At 31.8% G+C, this 21,513-nt stretch overlaps 1 protein-coding gene across 1 annotated transcript; it reads left to right on the top strand.

The window, feature by feature from the left end:
• The first annotated feature begins 9,402 nt into the window (after window positions 1–9,402).
• Window positions 9,403–17,971, top strand: LOC139518095 (uncharacterized). The gene is made up of 2 exons (XM_071309759.1): window positions 9,403–10,134; window positions 15,527–17,971. The coding sequence occupies exons 1-2, from the start codon at window positions 10,067–10,069 to the stop codon at window positions 16,242–16,244; spliced, it is 786 nt and encodes a 261-aa protein (XP_071165860.1). The 5' UTR covers window positions 9,403–10,066; the 3' UTR covers window positions 16,245–17,971.
• The last annotated feature ends 3,542 nt before the right edge of the window (window positions 17,972–21,513 follow it).

The raw sequence follows: 21,513 nt of genomic DNA, 5'->3' as shown, positions 1-21,513 counted from the left end.
CGGTCGACCCCCTACGGCAGTCATTAGTAGCTAAAGATTTGATTTCATTGAAGAAATTAATTTATGACCGTCATGTACGTGTCGCTTAGAACACAGCCATATACCAAATGGTCAATATTAATCATCCATGTAATTTACTCTATGGGGTGTTTGCAGAATTTCAACGGAGGCAATTTCTTGGCATGGGAGAAAGGAAGAAAGACCAATCACAATTTGTCCTATATTTGTTTTTCTCTTTTTTAATTACATAAAACATAACCCTTTCAAATAAAGAGTTCATAAGATACAAATATTCCCTGTGGACCCCCCCCCCCTTTTATTTGTGCTCTATATTTTCAACCCTCGAATTAAGCTTTCGAATCTAATTAAAATTAAAACCTTGCTTTCTAACCAATCTATTCATGTACCGGACCGGCAACTTTCTTCATTTAATACGAAAATCTACAGTGCCGTTATACACATGCATATTGTTTGCTTGGAGTCTCCGCCCGAAAAGAAAGAAATAGTCCAACTCCAAGATATTATATTCCTGCATCACGTGATGTTTACCATGTGGTGCTTACATTTGAAAAAATACCGAATATGGAAAGTGAAACTACAATTCAAAACATAATGTCGGAAGGCACAAATAAGAAAAAGAAAGGTTTTTTTTGGCAAAAAGTGCAGGTAAATTCTTTCCGTGTTCAAAATATACATGAAATATTTGCCACTGCCCCTTTTCTGTTCTATGAATTCTAACCCTGAGTTTTCTATCTGTTACTCCATGCATAGAAATCCTCGCTAAAAATTCCAGTCGACCCCCTACGGCAGTCATTAGTAGCTAAAGATTTGATTTCATTGAAGAAATTAATTTATGACCTTCATGTACGTGTCGCTTAGAACACAGCCATATACCAAATGGTCAATATTAATCATCAATGTAATTTGCTCTATGGGGTGTTTGCAGAATTTCAACGGAGGCAATTTCTTGGCACGAAATATTAAGATATATAAGAAGATGTGGAGTGAATAACCAATGAGACAACTATCCATACCGGCCAAAGAAAATAGAGGGTGTACAGGCCAATTGAGCATCTCCACCAAAACCACAGCGAATGTGAGCTATAAAAGGCTCCGGTATGACAAAATATCAATTGTTCTGAAACTAAACCACCTGCCTGATTATACTACAACAATGTACATCAAACAAATAAAACAGACAGCCGCGAAACACGACCAGTGACCTGCAGGTTTCTGAGTTTAATAGGACAAGCACATATAGAATGTTGCGGGACTCATGTTGATGAGCCCTCAGCCCTCCCTTAGCCTACTGCATGGTGCAATGGTGCATCAAAGCAAATTGTACAAACTGTAAAAAGAGCTGGCTTCAGACTTTTTTAATTAGATTGGTACTAACTTACTAAGCCAACAAGCAGATCACAAAAAAACAAGATTCAAAGCTTTGGCCTACTGTTACGGTACTTGGTTACTAAGAAGTAGTTCAAAGCCAAATTTCAACTACTAGTAATAGATACACCATACATATTAACTTAAGAATAAGAAGATGTGATGGTTGTCAATGAGACAAGTATCCATCGCAGTTCAAATGAAGGGGTGTAAGTAATTAGAGGCAGAGACATATACACATGTATACTGCACAGCCTTCAACAATGAGAAAAACCCATACTGTATAAAACTCACTTATAAAATATAAGACGATACAATATAAGCATGGCAATTCTACAGCATTCATACAGCACGAACAACAATCTCTGCAATCAACATGTTCACCCTGATTTTAAACGTCAATTCGTAAATTTGGTACACACCAATCAGATATAACTTGTAATGACAGGAAAGCCATTAACGTGTGTAATGCCAAATATATGTATATAAACGAGACGTATGACTGGATACAAAACTTAATTTCATTGTGTAGTTGACTATCAAAACCCTAGAACTGATGAAGACAATAAACAAGGAACTTTCAGCATCTTCGCTAACCAACTGGCAAGGGTTACGATCCGGTCCCTTCCTCGTAATCCTTGGCCAGCGAAGATGACTTTCACAAAATAGATTGTATAGAAAAAATAGACTCTCATATATATGATTTAACACTGCTTTTTAGTATTTCTCGACATAATCCAAAATTATATGTTATACCATTTTTTATCAGATTTCCACAGGTACAGCCACACTTCGTATATATTTGTAACTATTAAAGTGATTTGGGGCAACGGAGTCCCTTACTATTATCTGTGATCATCTGTGAAACTAGTATCCTAAATATAAAATGTCACTTCGAGACTTTGGAAAATTAACATTACTTTTGCTTGACACTTTCAGCATTTGGCTTCCTACTCCACACACACCTTTTAGTCTTCATGTACGCCTCTGCAGGAGTAATGTCCTTCAGTTTCACCGAACTGATCCGTTTGTGGTGACATGGAATTGTTTGATATCGCCAGTCATTTATGGTCAACATACTTTTATTCTCATGGTGTAAACAAGTATCACTCCACTGCGGGGGAATTAATTTTATTAGATTAACAATTTATTTGATACTGACGCAGAAGTATAAATAGACGCAGAAGTATAGATAGATAGATAGATAGATAGATAGATAGATAGATAGATAGATAGATAGATAGATAGATAGATAGATAGATAGATAGATAGATAGATAGATAGATAGATAGATAGATAGATAGATAGATAGATAGATAGATAGATAGATAGATAGATAGATAGATAGATAGATAGATAGATAGATAGATAGATAGATAGATAGATAGATAGATAGATAGATAGATAGATAGATAGATAGATAGATAGATAGATAGATAGATAGATAGATAGATAGATAGATAGATAGATAGATAGATAGATAGATAGATAGATAGATAGATAGATAGATAGATAGATAGATAGATAGATAGATAGATAGATAGATAGATAGATAGATAGATAGATAGATAGATAGATAGATAGATAGATAGATAGATAGATAGATAGATAGATAGATAGATAGATAGATAGATAGATAGATAGATAGATAGATAGATAGATAGATAGATAGATAGATAGATAGATAGATAGATAGATAGATAGATAGATAGATAGATAGATAGATAGATAGATAGATAGATATAGATAGATAGATAGATAGATAGATAGATAGATAGATAGATAGATAGATAGATAGATAGATAGATAGATAGATAGATAGATAGATAGATAGATAGATAGATAGATAGATAGATAGATAGATAGATAGATAGATAGATAGATAGATAGATAGATAGATAGATAGATAGATAGATAGATAGATAGATAGATAGATAGATAGATAGATAGATAGATAGATAGATAGATAGATAGATAGATAGATAGATAGATAGATAGATAGATACATACATAAAAAAGGACTGGTTTCACCTTTAAAATTTGGTTGCTGGTTAAACCCAAATAGAGATCTTCTACTCCGAGGTTGTGTCTGGTGGAGCAGGGTAAATCTCGACATCCCGACTCAACGATAAAATCGTCGGATACGGATGTTCGTGATAACGACATGTCCCTAAAATAGCCTACACAGTGGCGGATCCAGGATCCTTTTTATCCTAGGTTGGGAACCCCCTCTCCCTTTTTAAAATGGCTGGATCCGACTCTGCTACAACAGACATCAGGGGCGAATCAAGGACTTTTGAAAGAGTTCGTAATTCCATAAAACGGATTATTTACCGCCGATCGAATCGATACGAAAAATCTTGGACGATTTATGCTAAAACATCATATAAATCGTCAAAACATTATGAAATAACTTTTCGGTGACCGAAGAGGGGGTGTGCGCCCTTTACGTTCCTGGATTCGCCACTGATTATTAGAGTCGAGCGCACCTGGCCGTGCTGATTTCGAACTCGCAACCTTAGTGATGCCTGTACATTAAGAAATCGTTTATACTTTACGCGCATTCCAGGATTGCTAACTGTATGCACAAGATTCCCAACGATTACGGACATCAGAGCATTGAAAAGACAAAATATACCATAATCTCCATGAATTCCTTCGCTAAAGACAGATTAAACTATAACAAACAACATTGATCCAGATGTTTATATACCGAGACAATCAGAACCACTTCAATCTGTTTGAATACACGTCTATAAAATTATTGGGAAATCCAGCGGTTTAAGCCAAGAGTAAAGACAAAACATAATTATGATTCTGATCTCCTCTTGTATTTTTGTCCATCTGATAAGTTAAGCCTTTTTCAACTGATTTGTATGGTTCGTTCTTATGTTGTATATACCACTGACCCAGCCAGGTTTAGGGGAGTTGGGGTGGGATCCCGCTAACATGTTTAACCCCGCCACATTATCACTGTGTATCATCGCCACCGGAAATTGGGTACTAACGAAGCGGAGAGAAATAGAAAAAAAAGTAAACAAGTTAAGAATTCATTCAATTTAAAGCATTTCCACTCATTTGATAATGGTGCCGCTTAAGAAATGATTTTCTAATATATAATTCTTTAAATTATTAGGCCCATAAGTACAAAATTAATACAAGATTTTGTGTAATACTCCAAAACTTGCCACTTAGTACCGGAAAATTTCGAGGTCTATCGTCCTCTGTCGCCCCATTCTCAAGATATTGAACTGTTTTTCATTATTTTTCCAGGCACGTTTTTAGATTATTATAGTGTGGCATCATATTTACTGAAATTTGTTGTCAAAAACATGTTTTTTAAAGAATATGGACAAAAACATTGTGTGTTTGTTGTACGGCGAATTGCAGGACGTTGTACGGCGAATTGCAAAATAACAACTTTTGTCTGTACGGCGTCTTGCAATATATATTATAATTTTAAGAGGAAATTAATCACTGTTTAGATAATATCAAGTGACGATATTTTGTTGATATCAAAGCTTTACAGGCTTACAAATATAAAAAATGTCTTACTTATCAAATATTATTAAATATATGCCGTTAATTCAGTTCAGATGGCCTCTTTGCGTACCGCTTTACGATTTTGTTAGTACCCAATTTCCGGTGGCGATGATACACAGTGATTATGTATGTATGTGCCTGTCCCAAGCCAGGAGCCTGTAATTCAGTAAATTGTTGTTTTTTTATGTGTTACATATTTGATTTTTGTTCATTTTTATACGACCGCAAAATATTTGTTGGGATCGTATATTGGTATTATGTTGTTGTCTGCGTCGTCCGAAGACACAATTGGTTTCCAGACAATAACTTTAGTTTAAGTTAATTGATCTCTATGAAATTTTAGAAGAAGGTTCAATACCACAACAGGAAGGTTTGGATTGATTTTGAAGACGATGGTCCCAACAGTATAGGAATTAGGGGCCCAAAAGGGGCCAACACAAGGATTTTTCCACCTTCAGGTTAATTACTTGTGTAAAAGTATTTCAATTGCTCTGAAATTGTACCACAATATTTAAGTCCACAAGTAGAAGGTTTGGATTCATTTTGGGGGTTATGGTGCCAACATTTTATAAGTTAAGGGACCAAAAACAAGTATTTTTGTAGTTTCTGGACAATAACTTGTGTGTAAGTTTATAGATCTCTCTGACATTGTACCACAAGGTTCCATATCATAAAAAGAAGGCTTAGTTTGTGGGTAATTGACCAATACATGCAGGTATTAGGGGCCAAAAACAAGCATTTTCTAGTTTCGAGACAATAACTTGTGTTTAGTGGGATTCAGTGTGGGGATTAATGCTCCAGGGGAGGTTAAAAGTTTGGGGGGGGGGATGGTTCTAATTTTTTTAAGGGGTTCACATTTTTTTTGGAAGTTTTTGAAAATTTCAAATTTTGAAATCTTTAATTGCACAGTATAGATTTGTAAGATCTTTACATTTGTTATATGTCAGAAACCTATACTATGTCAAATATTTGATCACAATCCAAATTCAGACAGTATCAAGCTTGAATATTGTGTCCAAATTTGCCCCAACTGTTCAGGTTACATAAGGCCGTTAGTTTTCTCGTTTAAATTGTTTTACATTTTCGTTTCGGGACCTTTTCTAGCTGACTATGCGGTATGGGCTTTGTTCATTGTTGAAGACCTACGGTGACCTATAGTTGTTAATTTCTGTGTCATTTTGGTCTCTTGTGGAGAGTTGTCTCAATGGCAATCATACCACATCTTCTTTTTTATAATTGGTTTTATGATACTGATGTAAAACAAGTGGACTCGTTGAACGAGGCACAAGAGTAATTCTTGAAAGTGTTGTGTCACTTGTGTGCCTGAGAAAGTCCATTTAAAAATAACAACACAATTTGACCTTACCCTCCTTTTTTTGGACGATCAATGCATTTGAACTGGGACATGTGTTTAGAACTCCCCCTTTATCCTGGGTTGGTAAACCCTCTCTTTAAAATGGCTGGATCCGCCCTCGCGACCTGAGATCTTCTCGGTTTTTTTTCTGTATGGTTCATAGTTGCTCAGTGTCGGCTCTTTTTTGTGGGCTGTTGTTCGACTTTTTGCGATTTCATCTTTTGTTTGAAACTTCGCTTCACTTGTTACTTGATGGTTATTTTCACGCCCCAGATATACTTAACTTCCAAAATGGAAAGAGACAGCAACATTACCAAGCCCGCCTCCAAACACCAAAGAAATAATTAATTCCAAACAAAACAAAAATGTGCATTATTATAACAAATAATACCGCTAACTTGAAAAATTAATTATTAGAAAGATCTTACTCGTATTCTTGTCAAAACTAAGTTTTTTGTTGTTGTTTTTTTGTGTTTTTTTTTGGGGGGGAGGGTCTTCCTGATGTTCTGTTCTTACTATACTGATTAGATTATGATTATCGTTCTTGCATCTTTTAAGCATTTAAAAAAAGAAATAAGTAATAAGAGTCAGTCAATTTCTTATGGTTACTCCAATCCTTTTAAAGCAGGGAACAAGAAAATCGGATTATATGCAGTTTCTGAGTTATCAAACAAAGTTCAAGGTCATTGGCGATTCAGGCAACCCATTTCTTTTTATCCGCTAACAGGTTGAAATTAACATTTTGATTATTATTTTTATTTATCATGATTGTTTTTTGAATTTTTTTAAGGGGATTCCGAATTTGAACTCTGTTAATTGTGTATATATATTGTGAAGTATACACTTTACGGTCCAAAACTCAAATTTTTGGTCATGTGATCTCTGGGTATAAAAGAGATTTCGCGCCGGAAATCTTTGCAAATTAAAATAGGTAATTAAAGTGATAACATGTTTATTTTCTGTTGTTGATTTTTATGTTCGCGATTTCGTAAAACTGATGTAGATTCAAAAATGAACAAGAATATGGTTGATGTGTACATGTTTTGTTAAAAGATGCAACTACAGAATGTGGACATCTTCATGATTTTGGACTGCTGACAACTTGATCATTTCATGAGTATAGCTCTATATTGTTTTAAATACCATACAGAGGATTTTTTTTGTATGAAAATCAATAATGGAAAAACACAAAAATAACAAGGAAAAGCAAAGTATGCAGTCAAAATATTTTGATGCTTAATACATGTAACAATTTGGCACAAATTTGCTAAATTTTTATCTCAAGCAACTTAGTTTTCATATTTATGTTGCTCAAGACCTGTCTTTGTTTCCCTCCTCTGTGGTATTTAAAATTTTACTGAGAGTTGTGAAACTTAATTTTATGCAATTTTTATTAATTTTCAAAATTTAATGAACAGTTAGGCAGCAACCATTTGATTTTCTGGGGGGGCTATGGATTTTTTTTCTGGACAAACTTTGTTTTTTCGCTCTGGCGAAAAACAATCTATTTTTTTGGCGACAAGTCGACAACAATTTTTTTCTTTCAATTATAGCATTACATATAGTGGCAGCTAAGGGCGAAACAAACAAATTTTTTTTCTCGGGTCGACAACAAATTATTTTTTTCTCCAAAACTGGAAACAAACTTTTTTTTCCAAAAAAATCCATAGCCCCCCCAGAAAATCAAATGGTTGCTGCCTTAGTTTACCTTTATTTGTTTTGTGCAATTAAAGATTGAAAAATGCAATTTGGAGATAAAATATTTTTCTATAATTTCTGGCTTCACAACCCTCAGCAATGATTAAAATATATTATTTGATAAGTTTTTCTTTAGGACTGATCAAATATTGAGCATATTCAGATTTTGTACAAAGAATTCCTTGAAAAAAAATGAAATATACACCTATATAAAATTGTTGAGAGATATATATGAGATAACTGTCTGACATGATCGTAAAACAAATTAGGTTGAAGATAAAGGGAGAATTAAAACTCAATAAGTGTAGAGGGATGGACAAAATAATGTCAAAATCACCAACCGCTAGCCGAAGAGAGACTTGACAAATTATATGCAAAGTCACTGACCACTAGCCAAAGAGAGACGACAAATTATATGCAAAATCACTGACCACAAGTCGAAGATGATCAGACAAAATAATGGCAAATTCACAGAAATATTAAATCAATACATAACAAACTTAAATCTATGCAATACAAACCTCTTTAAAACACAGTTAAATGTAATATACATGTACATACAAGCAAAACACTTCTATTTTACAGTGTTAAATGCATCTAATTTTTGCTGTGTTTATAATCATTTGTGGTAATGAATATTTATACCAAAATGCAAATACTACTGGCTGGAGATGTTTCAAGCTGTTGTAGAAAGTTTGGAGATTACTGACAAACTACAATATTTAAGAATTGAAGGCTTCTTTTTGTAACTTCATTGGGGTGTTAAAGCTTTGACCGAAGTACATTCTGTTTCCGCGCTAATCATAAAAATTCTAAAAATGTGCGCATATTCAACGCTTTTACAACCCTATGAAGTTACAAAAAGAAGCATTTAATACTTATAATTACATTTTTTAGCTATGATCATGAAAACACAAATTTTATAATTGTTTTACTTAATTCACCTATGCACTTTATTGTGGGACCACGTGTTATCATGAATGAAAAGTTTTATTGAGTAATGCAATTGCTAAAGGAATAACACGTGATGTGCAGTTAGCCAATCATAACAAAGTATTATAATGAAACATACATCTAATGTAATTATATATGTACATTTTTACCCATATGGGTTGAAGGCATACATAAATCAACATAATAATTTAACAATACATCATACAGAAAAAAAACATTATATACATATATGTATTTATCATGCAGTTGTTGAGTCCACCCTTCTCAGTGACCATGACTTTTTAACAAATGAAGCTGCATACCGGTGAATGGTAGCTGATGTACTTTTTATATAGTGTTGTCTGTCCTTGGACTACATGTTCATCAAATGCATCAGTTTTAGGAGGAGGAATATCTTATGCAAAAATTTCTAAAAACAAATATAAATAATTAGGGATAATTTTTCATTTAAATTCTTTATTTTGTGCTTGAAAATAAAAACAGAAATAGTAAAAATTGATAATTTTGAAATTTGCAATTGTTTACAAAAACAATGAATTTTCTAATTTTTGGTCATTAAATTGGTAATTAAATAGTTTTAAAATTTCATTTCAGCAGATATGTAGACTTGGGTCAATTATTTGAATACATATTTTTATAGGTTTCTTTTTTTGGTTGAGAAAATTACATTTTTTTTGTGTAAACAGAATTCCTTTTCTCCTTTAGTCTTCAGTTACTGTGGTTTTGGGTTACAAAACAGGATGGACTGCCATAGGATTGGTTGAATGCAGTGGTCAGGTGGTCATGACATGTCTTTAGAAGCAATCCTTGAATTTAAATAATTTTTTGTTTCTTTTCAGTTTTGCTCTTTTTTTTGTCACATTTAAAAAAAAAATCTATGTCTTTATTTTGGTTGGGTTGATTAATGAATTATCTTTTTTGGGTTGAGAAAATTCATATTTTTATCAACTTTTTAAAGGTGCGTGTTTAAATTTGTTATAAAAAAAGTAAAAACTTAACAATAAGTGGTTAGATTTAAGGATTGTTTCATATATTTTTTAGATTGTATTTTTTCATGAACAAATTTACACCATTGGTTTCAATTTTTGTTTTCAGCCCACATATAGAGAATACATAGCGAATAACATAGACATGGCAATGAACGCAGTAAACGACTTAGTAGCAGTTTTAGGAAACAGCCTACCTCCAGTTGCTCCACGGTAAGTTATATTATTTTACAATCTCTTTTCATAGAAAAATGTAACCTCAATGAATTAGTAAACAAGCAAAAAGTGGTACTGACCAGTAGATTATTGCACATTCTTGTGAAAAAGATGAAATGGTGCTACATTGTATGTAATATATAAAAAAGAAGATGTGGTATGATTGCCAATGAGACAACTATCCACAAAAGACCAAAATGACACACACATTAACAACTATATAGGTAACCGTACGGCCTTCAACAATGAGCAAAGCCCATACAGTCTCTTGATACATAGTTCAAGGGTGCAAAATAAACTCCCTACAGAAACACACAAAACTTATATTGGTATTTTGCACCCATGGTCATTCTCAGTTTAATTTCTGTGTTTTAAAGTTTTTAAACTTTAATAGTTTTTATAAACTATACTGGATTTCAACCAAACTTGGACAGAAGCTTGTTTATGATCATAAGATAGTATCCAGATGTAAATTTTATAAAAACAAAATACCATTTTTCCCCTATTTTACTTATAAATGGACTTAGATTTTATGCCAGGAAACAACACATTCACCCTGTGGTTAAAGTTATTAAAGTTTTAATAACTTTCTTATACTATTTTGGATTTGTACCAAACTTGAACAGAAGCTTGTTTATGATCAAAAGCTATTATCTAGAAGGAAATTTTGTTAAAATTTTGTACCTGTTTATTTGTATTTTACTTATGAATGGACTTGGTTTTTCATCAAGTTAACATTACATATGTACAGTCTACAGTTAAAGTTTTTAAAGCATATATAAGATTCATAAACATATAACAAGTGTGGGCACTGCATATTGATAATTGCCAAGACATATACCACTGTATAAGAAAGTTTACATGAATTCATTTCTTTTTTCATCTCAGTTTCACCTTAATTAATTTAAAAAGTGTTGGTTATAACAGTTGTTAGAAATCAAATCCAGTCAAGATTATCACGGGACCTAGACTCAAAGTGAACAAAAAAAATTATTTCGGATTAGGTTATCTAATGTTCTTTTTTTTTGGTGTTATTTTAAAAAGTGCTCTTTTCTTAGTTTTAAGTTTAAACATATTCACTTACATTTGATTGGGAAACAAGTTGTTGCAACTTATATTAATCCATTTCCACACTTTAGACACTCTTGGATGTTTTTAAAATATGTACATGATTGGGTGTTTATGAAAAAAATCCACCTTAAAATTAATAAATCTATTTTACAATTGTTAAGACTTCTGAACTTCTGACAAATTCACCCAACCCCATCAAAAAAAGCATTTATGATTAATATGTCAACAGTATTGAGTGAGAGAGAAAAAAAGGTTTTAACATGTTTTCACTATCAAACTTTTTCTTTGATGTAGATTTTATTTTAAGGAGAAATATAGGTTACAATTCCACAGCTAAAGTGGAAAAAAATCAAATGTTTAACAAATTGTTTTAAAAGATTTAAAGGAATTTCAGACATAAATTTGTTATTTTGCTTAAGGACTAAAAAATAAAACAACACTGACTGAACGGAAAAAAATTGAGGATTGTACGAAATTTATGCGCTAAAAAATGATAAAATAGTGCACAAAAGACTAAGTTTATCATGTTTATGCATTGGTTCAAGAATTGGAATAATATTATTTTTCATCTTGTCTCTCGTTTCATATGACTTTAACATTAAAAAAACTTTCTTAAACTATCCTAGATTTGTACCAAACTTGGACAGAAGCTTGTTTATGAGTATAAGCAGGGGGGATCGTAAAAGGGGGGGGGGGTTCCAACTATATGCTCCCATATATCTATTGACCTATGCTACAGCAGGCGTATCATGAGTGCTTATAGCACTCTTTTTATATTTTTTTCAAAGGGTCAAAGCTAATATTGTGTCAAAATTTTATGAAAATTAAACAAGCCAAATTTTATTTTAGTGAATGTGCTGGGTACAAGCTTAAGGGGACTTTACTTAGGCATTCTAATGTAGAAGTTTTGTGTTCAAATGTCTTTGTACATGTATAAGCAGACATGCCAAAAATAACATGTAAAGTAAAGACACTTATCTGTTTTGAAATCAACAAGATGTTAGATTTTAAGTTTCTGAGTTGAAGGGTTTTATTCATAAAAAAGGGGTATTTTCCAGTTTTCCGGAAAAAAACTCCAATGCTTTCAGCAATTCTTATGAAACTTAAGTGAATTATTTATATCTATTGATGTAAGCTCTCTTGATTTTCATAAATTTCTTTTTATTGATATTGAGATCAAATTTAACTTTAATTGTTGAGTCTGACAACAGGTTTACTAAGTATTGAGCAACAGCACCGTGTATTACACAACAGCAAAAATCTTTAATTGAATATAATTTTTATAACCGATTTCAAGTTCTTTGACTACATTTAATCAGGGTTCAGGGTTGGACTTCTGCAGGTGTACCTAGTTGTTCTCAGAGAAGCATTTCATTCCCTTATAGAGAAAACATTAAACAATAGAATTGGTAATGATTCAATGAGAGTAATTCATTTTATAAATTGCACAGAAAAATAACAAATAAAAAGACGATAGGGGTCACATGCCTTACTTACTATTCAATTTGTCCTGTAAATTTTGATACAATTATCTCCTCTTGATTTTAAAAAGATTTTTCTGAAAAACAACACTTAATTTTTTGACAGTTAAAACCTTTATTTCAAGTTTTAGATGGTCAAATTATTATCGTTAAACTTTAAAAATTTCAAAATTTCATGTACAGTCAGAGACTCCCCTTCTTTTTCTGTCAATTATAAGCAAATATTTTGTATACTGTGGATTCATTATTATTGTTGGATACAAGTTTTTGTGGTTTTGTAGCATTTACCATTGTACCACAAATGAAATGTTCAACAAATTACAAATTTTCTATAGGGTTTGCATGGAAAGACTGGCAAAACCACGAAATCAAATATCCATGAAAAACCAAGTTTTCCTTAATACATGAAAATTGATACCCACTAAAATAAATAAATTCACAGCTACATAATAACATATTAGAATTTTAAATTTAGCAGTTAAACTTCCTTGTTTGTTTGAGTGCCTCTGATGAGTAATTGTATGGATAAAATATGGTGTTTTTTATTTTGGTTCCCAGGCCCGTAGCCAGGAATTTCCAAGGGGGCGAGGGGGAGTTCGTTGGACTCATGAACTCGACTTTAACAGTCGCAATTTGAACAAAACTTTAACAGTGCTTATTTGATTTCAAGGGGGGGTGCGTGCGAACCCCCTGACTACAGGTATGGTTCCCCTTTAAAATGTTTGCCTCATGAACGTTTTTCCAGCCATTCTTTATATTATCTAGATATAAATGGTATGATTGCCATTAATACAAATATTAACACCTTAGAATAAAGATAGCTGGACTATTAATAGGAGATCTCTTTTTACATATAACCTTCAAAAACAACAAAATCCTATGCTGAAGTGTTATATCTGAAAGTCCAAGATGTCAAAATATGAAACACTTTTGTTGAATAGCCTGATTAAGTCAGTAACATTATGAATTAAAAACAATGACAATCACAGGATTAAAGATTTTTTAAGGTGCAGTGTGGGTTGGAAGTATTTGAGAAAGAAATATTCTGGCCAGTGGGCAAAACTGGAAATAGATATAACATGAATATTCTTTCCAAACAAATACAGGATACAGCTGTGTACTAAAATAGAAATGAATAAATGCGTTTGCAAAAAAACATAAATATGCAAAAAAATACAAAAAAAAAAAAATACTCCTCAGCTGTCTTGTGAAAGACTATTTGCAGAAATGTTCCTAAATAATTGTCACGGTTCAGAATATGCCTTATAAACTGGAATTTAAACCTTTAAGGTGATCTTTTCACTTGCACCAAATTAATTTATTATGACAACTTATATAGCCTAAAACAATGGAACACTAAATCACTTATATGAGGTTATAATTTTCATTTTGGGTACAGACAGGGAAAGCAGGATGTCTGATGTGATTTCAAAATGGCTAAAATTTTAAACTACAATATATTGTCATAATGAAGCACATATATATATTTATATTTCTCTAATTCTAAGCTGATTTATCGTTTTCCTAATCTGTTGATTATTTTTATTTAATAAATATGTGATTCTTTTGATCTTAGCTATTCATTGGTCAAATTTCGATTATGACGTCACATTTTCTTGCTTTCCTCTGAATTTCTTATTGTGACTTTATTAAAAAAGGCGTCTGATGATGTTGTATAGAAAGATCACATCTTTTACAGATCAATGCAGAAAAAGGAATAATTAAGTTTGCTTCCATTATAGCATAAAAATTCCTAGAGAAACTGATTCCACCACTAAATCTTGTGTTATACGATATTTATCAACTCTTGACAGTTAAATTTTAAATATTAAAAACGCTCGGGCGAGCCTCGCATTTTAAATTGATAATTTAACTGCCTCTAGTGGATAAATATCATATCACACTTGATGGTTCATAAATATAGCTAAATCAATTACCAGATTAATGAAATATACCAATTTTGTGAAAATTTATGTACAAAAAAGGGAAGAAAGATACCAGAGAGACAGTCAAACTCATAAATCGAAAATAAACTGACATTATGCCATGGCTAAAAATGAAAAAGACAAACAGACAAACAATAGTACACATGACACAACATAGAAAACCAAAGAATAAGCAACACAAACCCCACCAAAAACTAGGGGTGATCTCAGGTGCGCCGGAAGGGTAAGCAGATCCTGCTCCACATGTGGTACAAGTGTATTCATGACATCACAAGTAAGACAAATTGGGACTTGCCACAAACTTGAATGAAAACTTGTTAATATTAGATAGAAGACGATATAACTTGTATATTGACAAAACATCGAATTTACCTTTCTGACTCTGATATTTAGTATGTGGAACTCTTAGCTCTGTTTTTAATTCGCCTTTTCAGAATCTAAAGAACTATGGGTAATCTAATTGCTTGTACACCAAAGTAAAAATAACTTCACATCATCGGTTGAATTCCAATTGTTTAGGACTCTTAACCAATCAAGATGGTTTGGTGTACGCTTTTTTTGCCTGTTTTTTAAATGTTGATGCTTTAAAAAACATGCATGAAAATTTGAAAAAGGCCTATACCTTACTTGCGCTTTGAACTATGAATTCTTATTTTCTGAGTGAACAATTTCTATTTATTTTCTTTGTCACTGTAAATTCAGAATTTTTGATTTTTTTAAATGAATAATTTGGTAATTTCTAAAAAAATCACAATTATAAATAGATGCAATAATTTCTGAATTTACAGTATCTCAATGACCTTGTTTCATAATCAATTTGACATGTGATTGTTATGATAAAAAAAAGTGAGAAAGCAGAATATGTATTATATTCAATATATTATATTTCAGTGTGAGGACCTACGTGGACAACCAGATGAACAGGCGTCTCCAACGAGTTGGTATGCCATACGGATATGTGGCTCCACGACTAGAGGCACCACGATGCTCTCGTCGTCTTTTAGGGTTGGAGCCAGAACCAGTACTTCTCCCAGTTGCGTCTCCTGAGCTGCCAAGAAATGATCAACCTGAACATTTCGAAGCAGTTATTGTACCTCGGGCACGATTATTCTCCGTCATGGTTCCTGAAGCAGCTATGCAAATTGCTGATGACGAGGATGTTATGGTTGAGGTTGAGATAGCTGGCGAGGAGCTCTCGGTTCTGGAGTCAACTCTGGAGGAGGTCATCGAGCTGTCTCTGCTGTGTGGTATGGACACAACGGTGGAGGAACCAGCCGACTGGTTCCTGGAGAAGACAGTGTCTTTCCTGCCAACAGAGGAGGAGACTGTTTTGTTCGAGGAGGTAGTGGATGAGGATGCAACAACCAACCATGCTGAAGAGACTGTCTGGTATGGTCCTGAAGAGGTTGAGGTTCCAGCCACTCCAGTCACACCGTATGTTGTTATAGGTAATGATGTAGGTGTTCCTTTGGACTGGGAGGTAATCCCTGCTCCAGTGGTTGAGGTTGCTCCTGTCCCTGAGGCAGCTGGGAGGTTTGTTGGGTGGAGACAGGTGGCTAGAGTGCTAGGCTGCCTTGTTACTTCATACCAAACTGTCTCAGCTGTCTAATTTTTTGGTTAATTTTTGGTAAATACATATACATTTTGTATATTTTCTTAAAAAAAGGAAAATTGGAAAAGTATATTTAATTTTTGCTTTAGTTTAAAAAAAATGTTTGGAAAAGTTAATTTTTGAAACTTGAACTTTTTGTTTTGATTTATGGTCATTCTGTTTATTTTTGAAAGATTTTCATTCTTTGCTAAGTAACACAATTTCTTCAAACTTTAAAAGATTTTTTTTTATAATTTTGGCTATTTAATCATTAAAGGTTTTAAGAAAATATTTTGTTGTAATTTAAATGAAAGTTTTTAATGTTTAATTTACTTTACTTGGAAATTTATAAAGAGTGTGTGTCTGTGTTTTTGTAACGTGACTGTTCTTTTTATCCAACACATGTTAAACTGTCAAAATGGATCACCATAATTATCAGTCAGGTCAAGGTCAATCAGTATAGATATCCAATCATTTCAGGTCAACATTTTCGTTTAAAGTTTGGTCATAAGTTAGAGGTTAAAAGTTCAGGTCAACATTGACAAGAAAAGAATGGTCATTACTCCTTTATAGGGTAGAGGTCTACTATAGAGTTAAGATCAAACTATTTGTAAGAATGGTTATATATAAGGTCAAAGATATGCAGTGTTAGGTCAAGGTCAATGTTTACTTCTACAGAATGATTATATCTGTTAGCAGGATCACAGATATGATTAATTGCTTAAAAGCAACAAGCACATGTAAGAAGCATATTCCTGCTAAACAGCTTTAAATATGTGTACTTATTTTCACAAATAAGAACAAAAATAGGTCCCTTCCCCAAGGGTTGACTGGGGTATAGAAATATGGTCATCCCTTGGTCTTCATTTGACCGGCAGTAAAACGCTTGCCAAAGATTAGCCACCGTTTAGTAAATACATAGCCACATCCTGTTAAAATTTAAAATTAAAAAGTTGCATCTAATACCAGAGTAACTTTTAACCTGAAGTGTGACAGAGAAACAAACGAACAGACAGACAAAGGAACAGACCAACAAACGGACGAACAGGTAAGACCAGAAAATTTTAATGAAAAATACAAAATATTTCCTTTGACTCCGTTAAAACATTTAAATTGTCACCACCCTTTAGAAAGAAAATGAACATTAAAGTCCCCTACATAAATTTCATAGTTTAAATAAAGGGAATTTTTTTCTGCAATTTTCACTTCTGGATGAAAGGATAAAATTACCACTTCTGTTTCATTATTCATTGAGAGCATTTATAAAAAAGTACCAGATCAGAAGTAAAACAAAAAATGAAAATATCCCTTATTTCCTATTAAACATCCCCAAAATTTCACATTTGTTCATTTTAACCTTGACCACTCTTTTAAAATTTAATAAAATATTAAATAAGGTTTCTGTATCTGAATTTGGCAGCTTCTGATAAATTAAAGAATATATTTGGTATATATAAATCAATGAGGGGTACTAAACAAACAACAAAAACAAGGCGTCTTTAGGTCAACATAGTCTTCAACAAAGATAGGGATCTATACAATTTGTTCAGTGTTTATAGTTTAAAGTTCGTCAACAAAATTTACAAAATATCTATAAAGAAAAATGTCGACAAAATTTACTAAATATATAAATATCTATTAAAAGAAAAAAAAGTCAACAAAATTTACTAAATATCTCGAAAGAAAAAAGTCCACAAAATTTACTAAATATTTCTAAAAGAAAAAAGTCGACATAATTAACTAAATATCTATAATGAAAGATAGGGATCTATACAATTTGTTCAGTGTTTATAGTTTAAAATTCGTCCACAAAATTTACCAAATATCTATAAAGAAAAAAGTCCACAAAATTTACTAAATATCTATAAAGAAAAAAGTCCACAAAATTTACTAAATATCTATAAAGAAAAAAGACCACTAAATTTACTAAATATCTCTAAAAGAAAAAAGTCCACAAAATTTACTAAATATCTATAATGAAAAGTCCACAAAATTTACTAAAAAAAGAAAGTCCACAAAATTAACTAAATATCTATAAAGAAAAAAGTCCACAAAATTAACTAAATATCTATAAAGAAAAAAGACCACTAAATTTACTAAATATCTCTTAAAAAAAAAGTCCACAAAATTTACTAAATATCTATAAAGAAAAAAGTCCACAAAATTTACTAAATATCTATAATGAAAGAAGTCCACAAAATTTTCTAAAAAAAGAAAGTCCACAAAATTTACTAAATATCTATAAAGAAAAAAGACCACTAAATTTACTAAATATCTCTTTAAAAAAAAAGTCCACAAAATTTACTAAATATCTATAATGAAAGAAGTCCACAAAATTTACTAAAAAAAGAAAGTCCACAAAATTAACTAAATATCTGTAAAGAAAAAAGTCCACACAATTTACTAAATATCTATAATGAAAGAAGTCCACAAAATTTACTGAAAAAAGAAAGTCCACAAAATTTACTAAAAAAAGAAAGTCCACAAAATTTACTAAAAAAAGAAAGTCCACAAAATTTACTAAATATCTATAATGAAAGAAGTCCACAAAATTTACTAAATATTTATAAAGAAAATAGTCCACAAAATTTACCAAATATCTTCAAAGAAAAAAGTCCTAAAATTTACTAAATATCTATAAAGAATAAAGTCTACAAAATTTAATAAATATCTATAAAGAAAAAAGTCTACAAAATTAACTAAATATCTTTTAAAAAAAAATATAATAAAGCAAAATAATTTAAAAAAATTTCTCTTGCAATTAAATAAGTTTAAAATTTTTAATTCAGCAAAAGATTTTGGCTTACAACAACTTGATGTGAATGATATTGCATTATTATAGTGTCTGAGTACAACATTATTACATAAATTGCTGGATTCAAATTTCATTTTTTTACAAAAATATAAAGTATATCCAAAGTTAACACTGGCAAGTCAAGTATAACAATGTATCTAACACTGCACAATCTGCATAAACCTGCATACCTGCATAGGATAATTAGCATTGCATATATAAATTAACATGTAAAGCTTATGCTGACTTGCTGATGCTTTCTTTCATTGTTCTATTTAATTAACCCCTAGCCAAATATAGCAACATCTATTTAAAATTGACCTGGGACTTGGATTTTGGGCAGGTAGGGAGGAATAAGGGAAATACCTTGGCCTGGGATTTTAGGGCTTAAAGAAAGGGGAGGGGAAACCTTGGGACTCTGGTGAAGTGGGGATATAAAAGGAGAGGGGAATCCTAGGGCCTGGTGTATTTGGGGAGATAAAAGAGGGAGAAGGTTACATCCACAGTCTGGTGAACTGGGGGAGATAAAAGAGGGAATGGGGAAATAGTTGCTGTTCATTGAATGAAGTAAGTTATGTGTTAATATTGTATTCACATTGTTGTGATGATTGCATTGTTGCTTTGAAGTTTGTGGAGCACATATACCCCAGTAATTTTGGATAGAAATGATAATGAAAAAATATTCCCGTTTAAACTTTGTTTTTAATAAAGATGAATATTCAATTGTTCAAATTAACTATTAAAGTGGTCTTTCTTAAAGTTGTCAAATAAGAACCAAAGTGTACCTTTTAAACTTTAAAATATGAATTGAACATTTAATTAGAAACCTTTGGTTTAAACATTTATGCGTGTTTCTGAATTCCTTTCATTAAAATTGAGTAAATAAAATCTCACTCTATTTAAACAATTTTGTGTTGTAAAAAAACCCACAAAAACATACAAATAAGTACTTGACCTATAGTATAGAAACTTGTTTTTGTTGGAGACTATATTGACCTCTAGGTCCAGGTTTTTTGTGTTGTTTAGTTGCGGTCTCAATAACATAATCCCTAAAGTTATTTTCCATTAATAATAGACAAAGGACAAATTATAAAAAACTCAGAATATTCTAATCATTCATATAAACTTATAATAACTTAATTTTCCTTCAAAATATGTTTCACACATCTCCTTCGTTTAGATAAATTTCAAAGTGAAACAGAAAATGGAAGCCAAATAATTAAAATTTAGATCAATTGAAATAGCCTCCCCACTTAAAAAAAAAATAAAGAACAAATTTTAACAGAAAAAAAGGGGAGGGAAACCTAAAGATACAGAATTTAAATAAAGTGATAAAAAGATCCTCCATCCTTTTCTTAACTTCTTTTTAAAGTTTTAAACTTGGTAAATTAGATGTCCCCTGAATTTAGAGTATCCATGGGAACATGTCCCATTTTTACCAGAAATTAATATACCCATAGGAACATTACAGTACATGTTCCTCTTCAAAGTAATAAAGGTATCCATAGGAACATCACATCACATGTTCCTCTTCAAAGTAATGAAGGTATCCATAGGAACATCACATGTTCCTCTTCAAAGTAATAAAGGTATCCATAGGAACATCACATCACATGTTCCTCTTCAAAGTAATGAAGGTATCCATAGGAACATCACATGTTCCTCTCCAAAGTTTTTGAAGGTATCCATAGGAACATCACATGTTCCTCTTCAAAGTAATGAAGGTATCCATAGGAACATTTCATGTTCCGCTCAAAAGTAATGAAGGTATCCATAGGAACATCACATGTTCTGCTCAAAAGTAATGAAGGTTTCTATAGGAACATCATATGTTCCTCTTCAAAGTAATAAAGGTATCCATAGGAACATCACATGTTCCACTCAAAAGTAATAAAGGTATCTATAGGAACATCACATGTTCGGCTCAAAAGTAATGAAGGATGTTCCTCTTCAAAGTAATAAAGGTATCCATAGGAACATCACATGTTCCACTCAAAAGTAATGAAGGTATCCATAGGAACATCACATGTTCCTCTCCAAAGTAATGAAGGTATCCATAGGAACATCACATGTTCCTCTCCAAAGTAATGAAGGTATCCATAGGAACATCACATGTTCCTCTCCAAAGTAATGACAGAATTGGCTTTACAATGAACTTTGAACTCAAAGACATGGATACACATGTTTCAGAAAAGTAAGTTTGGTACCTATATCTCTTCACACTTTTGTTATTTTTAAATAATTTATAAATTTAATTGTAAATATAACATATTTAAGTTGTCAAATTTTTGTGTAAAAGGGGGAATGACCATATAAACTGTTTTTTATTATTTTTGTTAAAGATTTTCAGAAGGAAACAGAAAAATTATTTATGAAAATGTGAATAGTGGCAAATGTGTATATATATATATAGTTTTAAGAAAAATATAAAAAAAAACAAAAAAATGCATGGGTGATAGTTTTTAATGATTTTAAGAAAAATGGAAAAAAAAA

Source organism: Mytilus edulis, chromosome 3, assembly GCF_963676685.1.
Source record: "Mytilus edulis chromosome 3, xbMytEdul2.2, whole genome shotgun sequence".
Taxonomy (NCBI): domain Eukaryota; kingdom Metazoa; phylum Mollusca; class Bivalvia; order Mytilida; family Mytilidae; genus Mytilus; species Mytilus edulis.
Note: the sequence above shows the minus strand (reverse complement) of the source record. Positions and strands in the feature narration are given on the sequence as shown.